We start from the raw sequence: 7102 nt of genomic DNA on the forward strand, positions 1-7102 counted from the left end.
ACGCTAATGGCATGGTAATGAGCGGCGCGCGCTGCCTCCCCGTGACGTCAACGCGCGGGGGACGGGCGCGGGGGGGGTGGGAACAGCCGCGGAAGCGCGCGCGGCGCTGGGGGTGGGTGAGGGGGGCGGTATGGTAATTTATGCAAATATGACTCCGCCCACGGCATGTCCCGACAGCGCTGGAGGGGGGACAGGGCGGGGCACCAATGTGGGGTTGGGGTTACCGGTATGGGGGGGGGGACACACCAACGTGAGGTCAAGGGCATTGACATGGGGTCAAGGGCATCAGTGTGACATTGCGGACAGGGGGGCGGGGGCACCTGTGTGGGGTCAAAGGCACCAACATGGGCTTGGGGGGGCACCCACATAGGGGTCAAGGGCATTGACTTGGGGGGGGGAGGCCCCAAGAGAGGGTCAAGGGCACCATTGTGAGGTCAAGGGCATCAATGTGGGGTTGGGGACATCAACAGGGGGTTGAGGACACCACCAGGAGGTCGAGGGTGTCACCACAGGGTTGGAGGCATCAGCACGGGGACAGGGGATGGGTTTGAGGGTGTCCATGTGACACTGGGGGCACCAACGTGGGGTCAAGGGCATTGATGTGGGGTCGGGGCATCAACATGGGGTCAAGGGCATCAGCATGACATCAGGGGCACCAACACAGGATCAGAGGCACCAACATGAGGTCAGGGCTCCCCCACCCCTCGCCCATTACCCTCAGCTCACCCCCCCCAGTCCCTCCCACCCCCCAACACCCCAAAATCTCCCAGAAAAGGGGCAGAGCCTGGAGAAAAGGCTTTAATGCACAGTGGGCAGTGGGGAGGAGCAGCGGGGAGCGAGGAGGAGCGGGGCGCCCCGGCCCGGGTGGGGGGCGCCGCCGCAGGGTGGGGAGGGGGCTTAAAAGCATTTTCGGTGGACGATGGAGGGTCCGGCCTCGTCGTACTCGGGTTTGCTGATCCACATCTGCTGGAAGGTGGAGAGGGACGCCAGGATGGAGCCGCCGATCCACACCGAGTACTTCCGCTCCGGTGGGGCGATGATCTGCCGAGACACGAGCCGTTAGGATGCACCCCTTGATCCACCTCCCCCAAACCTGCACCAGGAGAGGATTTGGGGTGTCGGTGGCCATGGTTTGCCCACCTCCCCCCACCTACTTTGATCTTCATGGTGCTGGGAGCCAGCGCCGTGATTTCCTTCTGCATGCGGTCGGCGATGCCGGGGTACATGGTGGTGCCGCCGGACAACACGTTGTTGGCGTAGAGGTCCTTGCGGATGTCGATGTCGCACTTCATGATGGAGTTGTAGGTTGTCTCATGGATGCCAGCTGACTCCATGCCTGGGACGGAAGAGGGCTGTCAGCACCCTGACCCCCACCCATGCCTCCTCAGGGCTCCCCAAAAGAGCCATGGGGTCACCCATGGGTTTGTCCCCCCCCTTTGGGGTGCAAAGCACCCGGGGGAGCCCCAAAACGCCTCTGCAGGGCACCCATGGGAGCTGGTCGCCCACTGGTGGAGTGGTGGGGATGGGTGGCAACCACCTAGGGAACAGCCAGGACCATTCGGGGTGGGCTTACCGATGAAGGAGGGTTGGAAGAGGGTCTCAGGGCAGCGGAAACGCTCATTCCCGATGGTGATGACCTGCCCATCGGGGAGCTCGTAGCTCTTCTCCAGCGAGGAGGAGGAGGCAGCCGTGGCCATCTCGTTCTCAAAGTCGAGGGCCACATAGCAGAGCTTCTCCTTGATGTCGCGCACAATTTCCCGCTCGGCTGCGGGAGGCAACGGCAAACAGGCTCAACCCGCTGCCATGGCAGCACCACGGGGTCCCCCGTCACCCTGTACGCCCCTCCCCGGCCCCGTACCAGTGGTGACGAAGGAGTAGCCCCTCTCAGTGAGGATCTTCATGAGGTAGTCAGTGAGGTCACGGCCGGCCAAGTCAAGACGCATGATGGCGTGGGGCAGAGCGTAGCCCTCGTAGATGGGCACGTTGTGGGTGACGCCATCCCCGGAGTCGAGGACGATACCTGGGAAGCGGGGGGGAAGGTGAGGGAGGGGGCTCGAAGCCAGCTTGGTCCTTTCCCCATCGCGGATGGTCCCATGCGTCCTACTCACCGGTTGTGCGGCCGGAGGCGTAGAGGGAGAGGACAGCTTGGATGGCGACGTACATGGCGGGGACATTAAAGGTTTCAAACATGATCTGGGAGGGAGGGTGAGAGGGGCAGCGGGTTAGAGGGGAGCATGGGGGTCCCCAGTGGTATCCTACCCCGACCCACGGGGGCCATGCCTTCCTGGAGAGACTGGGTCAGTGCATTGCATGGAAAAACACACGGATCATTGCGTTGCATGGAAGAATAGATGGATCATTGCATTGCACGGAAAAATAGGTGGATCATTGCATTGCACAGAGGAATAGGTGGATCATTGCATTGCACAGAAAAATAGGTGGATCATTGCATTGCACAGACACATGGGTCAATGCATTGCACAGAACAACACATGGATCGCTGCGTTGCACTGAAAAACATGTGGGTCAGTGCGTTGCATGGAAAAAACGTGGGTGAGCGCATTGCGTGGCAAACCTCACAGGTCCACGCACTGCAGAGAAACTTGTGGGTCCACACAAGCGCATGAGTATGCTACCAAGAGCTCTGCTGTTATTAAAGCAACAAGCTTCATCCCACCGCCTGCTCATCCTGTCTCGCTAAACCCCCAAATCCCCCAGCCCTTCCTGCGGTTTTGGAGGGTCCGTCCCCATCCCCGGGGGCCCCACAGCACCTCACCTGCGTCATCTTCTCCCGGTTGGCCTTGGGGTTGAGGGGTGCCTCGGTGAGCAGGGTCGGGTGCTCCTCGGGGGCCACGCGCAGCTCGTTGTAGAAGGAGTGGTGCCAGATCTGGGGCGGGCAAAGGAGAATGGGGGTCTTACCCCAAACCGAAGCCGGGGCCAGCACCCACTCCCCATCCCAGCGGGCGTCTCACCTTCTCCATGTCATCCCAGTTGGTGATGATGCCGTGCTCGATGGGGTACTTGAGCGTGAGGATACCCCTCTTGCTCTGCGCCTCGTCGCCCACGTAGCTGTCTTTCTGCCCCATGCCTACCATGACACCCTAACGCCGGTGAGAGAGATGGCCTCGTTAGCCTCATTTCAGTGATTAAGGCAAGGCAGGGGGTGGTTGGGGGCTGCCCCTCCCCCCCCGCCTTGGGTACCCACCTGGTGCCGGGGCCGCCCCACGATGGAGGGGAAGACGGCACGGGGAGCATCGTCACCGGCAAAACCGGCTTTGCAGAGGCCGGAGCCGTTGTCGCAGACCAGGGCAGTGGTCTCCTCCTCGCACATGGTGGGGCCGGGAGCGGTTGGCGTTCAGGGGGACCTGGGAGAAAAGCTGGGGCGAAGGGGGAACACAGCGTTAAAGGGTGGGGGAGAGGGTTACGCCGCACCACCGCGTCCGGCTTTGGGTGTTCGAAAGGTTAGAGTCCTTGGGGATGCACAGCCCCGCAAAATCCTCTGCGGTCCGACCCTGGTGCAAGCGATGCTGGCAGCGGGCTGATGCTCGTCCCCCACGGGTGCTGCTCCACGCTGATGCTGCTTCTCCATCCTTCGCCAGCCGGTGCCCCAAATGGGTGCCAAAGCTTCCCGCCCGTGCTTGACCGGCAGCAGCGCTCCTCGGGGTGCTCCGGCTTTGCCGTCCCTGGCCGGCGCCCGCCGAGCGGGCAGGGGGAAGGCAGGCAATGCCCTCTCATCCAGTCCTGTCTCGGCAGCCCCTTGCTGCTCTGCCCTCGCATCCTTTCCCAAAAATGGGAAAAAAATAGCCCTTCCCAGGGGGTACCCCCCACCTCTGCTGGCGGATGCGCTCCCAAATCCAGAGGGAAGCAGGCAAAAACCTCACAGGAGCCCAAAAAGAAAAAAAAACAAAATCGCAAGGATTTCTGGAAGAGCACGACCCGCTTTGGCTGCAGACCAGCTCTCATTGCCTCCACAGAAGCCCCTGGCTGCAGGGTCGTGCCGGGGTTGGCATCCCCCGCCCGTGCTGTGCAAACCGAGTTGGGGTCACCCCATAAATGCCAAGGCACCCCAAAGCCCCCCTGGGGTGTTTTTCCTTCCCACTCTCCTCCAAGGAAAAGGGAAACCAGGGCTGGGCAGTACTCACCGTGGAGGCAAGAGCTCCTTTCCTCTGGGACCGAGTCCTGATGTGTCTTTGGTATAAATACCAGCGAGCCCGTGAAACCTCAGAGGCGGATCCTCTCTAAACAAAGACCCTAAATAGGCTAAGTGATGGTGCGTTAGCCATATGGCCATATAAGGTGTTTTGTTTCATTAAATTGACCTCGGACTGATGGTAGGACCCAGCACGGTTAATTATTGTAAGAAAAATGTATGCAGGGATGCTTGGGAGGCAACATCCCATTTGTGAGTCTGTTCCTTTTATGCTCCGCTCTGATAAACAAGTGAGACACAAGTCCTTATAAGTGACGGTCTCGGCAAAAAGGAGGTGGAAGCATCCCTGATTCCTGGGGAAAGTGTGGAGAAACCCCACCCGGGTGGAGGTGGGTGTCAGGGCTCTGCCATGGGGGACATCCCAGAGCCGGGATGGGAATTTGGCATTGCCGAGACACTGGAAATGCACTGGGTTGGTGCATTGCTTCCTCCCGGCCTCAGTTCCCCTGTGTCTCACCGGCATCTGGCACCTTTGGGCTGTCTCACCCCGGGGTTTTTAATTTCCGCCCCCATTTTTGGGCTTTCGGTGCCCCAAAGCCCCTCATTCCCCAAATCCTTGGCTTGCCCAGGGCTGGGACTGGCAGGTCCGAAGCTCCGCTCTGTGTCCCGGGGTGCACGCAGCTCTCACCCTCTCACTAGGAGGATTTTGGAGACAGGATGAGCCCAGACACCCCAAGGTGCAATGTGGGTGCTGTTCTCTGCCCCGCCTGCCCAAATGCAGCACAGGGAGGGGGCCAGAGCCACCCCTGCGGATGCAGCCTTAGCATGCGGTGAGCGGAGCCGCAGCGGCCGACGGCCCTCGCAGAAGCCAACCAGCGGCTGCCAAACTTCCAGCTGTCTTTTTAAGGACAACAGTCCCGCACCGGGGACTCTCCCCAAGCAGCTGGGGCAGGGGGGAGGCAGGAGAGATGCCCCAGAGCTATCTGGGGGGACTCAGGTTGCAGGTGGGGAAACTGAGGCACGGGGTGCCTGGGCTGCCTCCTGCTTTGCTTTGCAGGGTCCTGAGCTGTGCTCAGGGCAGGGACATCAAGGCACCGGTGCAGCAACAAGGACCAAGAGCTGCAGGGTCCCACCACCACCAGAAGGGACCCGAGAGTCCTGATGTCCCCCCCCGGCCCCGGAGAGGGGGAGCGGACTCCGGGCTGTCACCCCACAGGGCAGGACAGGGACACGGTGTCTCCCTGGCATGGCCAGCCCGCTTGTGCCTCCAACATCCCCAGGCAGCAGCTCTGCCCCAGTTATCCCACTTCCTCCAGGGAAACCTCAGCACTCGGGGACTGGATTTGTCCCCTGGATCCCCTGGCCATACACTTGTCAGCGTCCCCACTGCACGCCCTGAGCCCCAGGGACCTGCCGCTGCCTCACATCCCAACCCGGTTCCCTTGGTTCACCGCCAAACATGAGGTCACCGAGGCAAAAGGTTGCCATATATGACATGCTGGGGGGAAAAAAAAAAAAAAAAAAAAAAAAGAAAAGAAAAGAAAAGAAAAAAATTAACCCCATACCCAGCACCGAGTGGGGCGGGGGGGGAAACAGGGGGTTGGATTGAGGGAGTGGCCCATGCCAGCACTGGGAAAGTCCCACACAGAGGGAGCATGGCTGTGCTGGGGGGCTGCACGGAACCTGTGTCAGGACCCCGTCCCACCCACGGTGGGGCCCAAAGCCACGGAGACACCCCCAAACCCTGGGCTGGTGCAAACGGCCGGGTATCGACCCGAGACCCCGCTCTGTTTTGCTGTTCCACACCTGGCATTTGCCTGGGAACGGGCAGCTCCAAGCTCCCCACCCCAGCAGGATTCCCCAAAACCACCCCGACCCACAGCACCACAGCCAGCCAGGACAGGATGCCTCGGCACAGCCAGTTTGAAGCTCGGACCGCTGCGGCAAAGCCCCGAGCTGGAGCAGGCACGCAGCCTAAAAAGGAAAGGTTCGGCCACCACAGCCAATCCAGCTGCCGGCTCTGCCGGCACTTGGCGGCCGTGGGGAGGGTGGCCGGCGGCCCTGGGATGCTCACAGGAACGCCAAGCATCCCACGGCATAGGCGAGGCTGGCCCAGGCTGGGATGAACACGGGACGAGGAAGGGGGTAATCCCTAGTTTGCCGTGGGATTTCAAAACTCCCGGCGCCCAGGCCAGCCCTCGGCACCTCCCTATAAGGGTAATGTTCGCGCTTTAAACCTCTTGGGCTGCTGCTGAGGATGGACAAACAGGCGATGAGAGCTCAGGCAGGGATTTGGGTCTGTTCCCATCTCCAAGGCAGAGATAAGCATCACTCCTTGCCTGCAGGAAACCCCCCAAAACATGCAACCCACGTTGTTGCGGAAAATAAATCATTCCTGCAAAGCGTGGTTTCTGGATAGCTTAGCTCCTACCAGATTCAACTCCCCGTTTTGAATGATTTTTAAGGTACAACAGTCACATCTGGTGCAGCTGGACAGACAGGGTGGGTTAGTGGGACACAGGCAGTAGTGCCAGGGTATCAGCATTCATCCTAACGCACAAACTGATGACTCAGTGACTTTAAGTGAAAAAATGTGATTAAAAAGCCGCCAGCTTGGAGAGCAGGGCTGGGCGCGAGGCAGCAGCTGGCCGCTGACGTAAAAAACGCAGCCTTTGCGTATGGCCGCGCTGCGAGGTATTTGAAAAATTCTCCATGAGGGTTTATCGGTCACTGGGACGACTTACAAACAAAGAAGTGATTTGCCACTACCTCCTCTCCCCGGCTGCTGCTCTCTGCTCAATGCTGGGGTCAGCTCAGACCCGAGACCTTCAGGGACAGGGAGTTGAGACAAATTCGTTGTGATATTCACCACAAATTTGAAGGAATCGCTGCTTTGCAAGACAGGCTTTTACACCTTGTGTCCCTGTGATGCTTTAGGGGAGCCAGCAGAGT

General features: G+C 60.3%; 1 protein-coding gene across 1 annotated transcript; it reads right to left on the minus strand.

The window, feature by feature from the left end:
• Positions 1-785: 785 nt before the first annotated feature.
• Positions 786-4167, minus strand: ACTG2 (actin gamma 2, smooth muscle). The gene is made up of 9 exons (XM_069801169.1): positions 4143-4167; positions 3206-3377; positions 2973-3101; positions 2777-2887; positions 2109-2193; positions 1859-2020; positions 1574-1765; positions 1155-1336; positions 786-1041 (listed from the first exon to the last, which is right to left on the minus strand). The coding sequence occupies exons 2-9, from the start codon at positions 3329-3331 to the stop codon at positions 898-900; spliced, it is 1131 nt and encodes a 376-aa protein (XP_069657270.1). The 5' UTR covers positions 3332-3377; positions 4143-4167; the 3' UTR covers positions 786-897.
• Between the last annotated feature and the right edge of the window lie 2935 nt (positions 4168-7102).

The sequence above is a fragment of the Haliaeetus albicilla genome, chromosome 13 (assembly GCF_947461875.1).
Source record: "Haliaeetus albicilla chromosome 13, bHalAlb1.1, whole genome shotgun sequence".
NCBI classification, from domain to species: Eukaryota; Metazoa; Chordata; class Aves; order Accipitriformes; family Accipitridae; genus Haliaeetus; species Haliaeetus albicilla.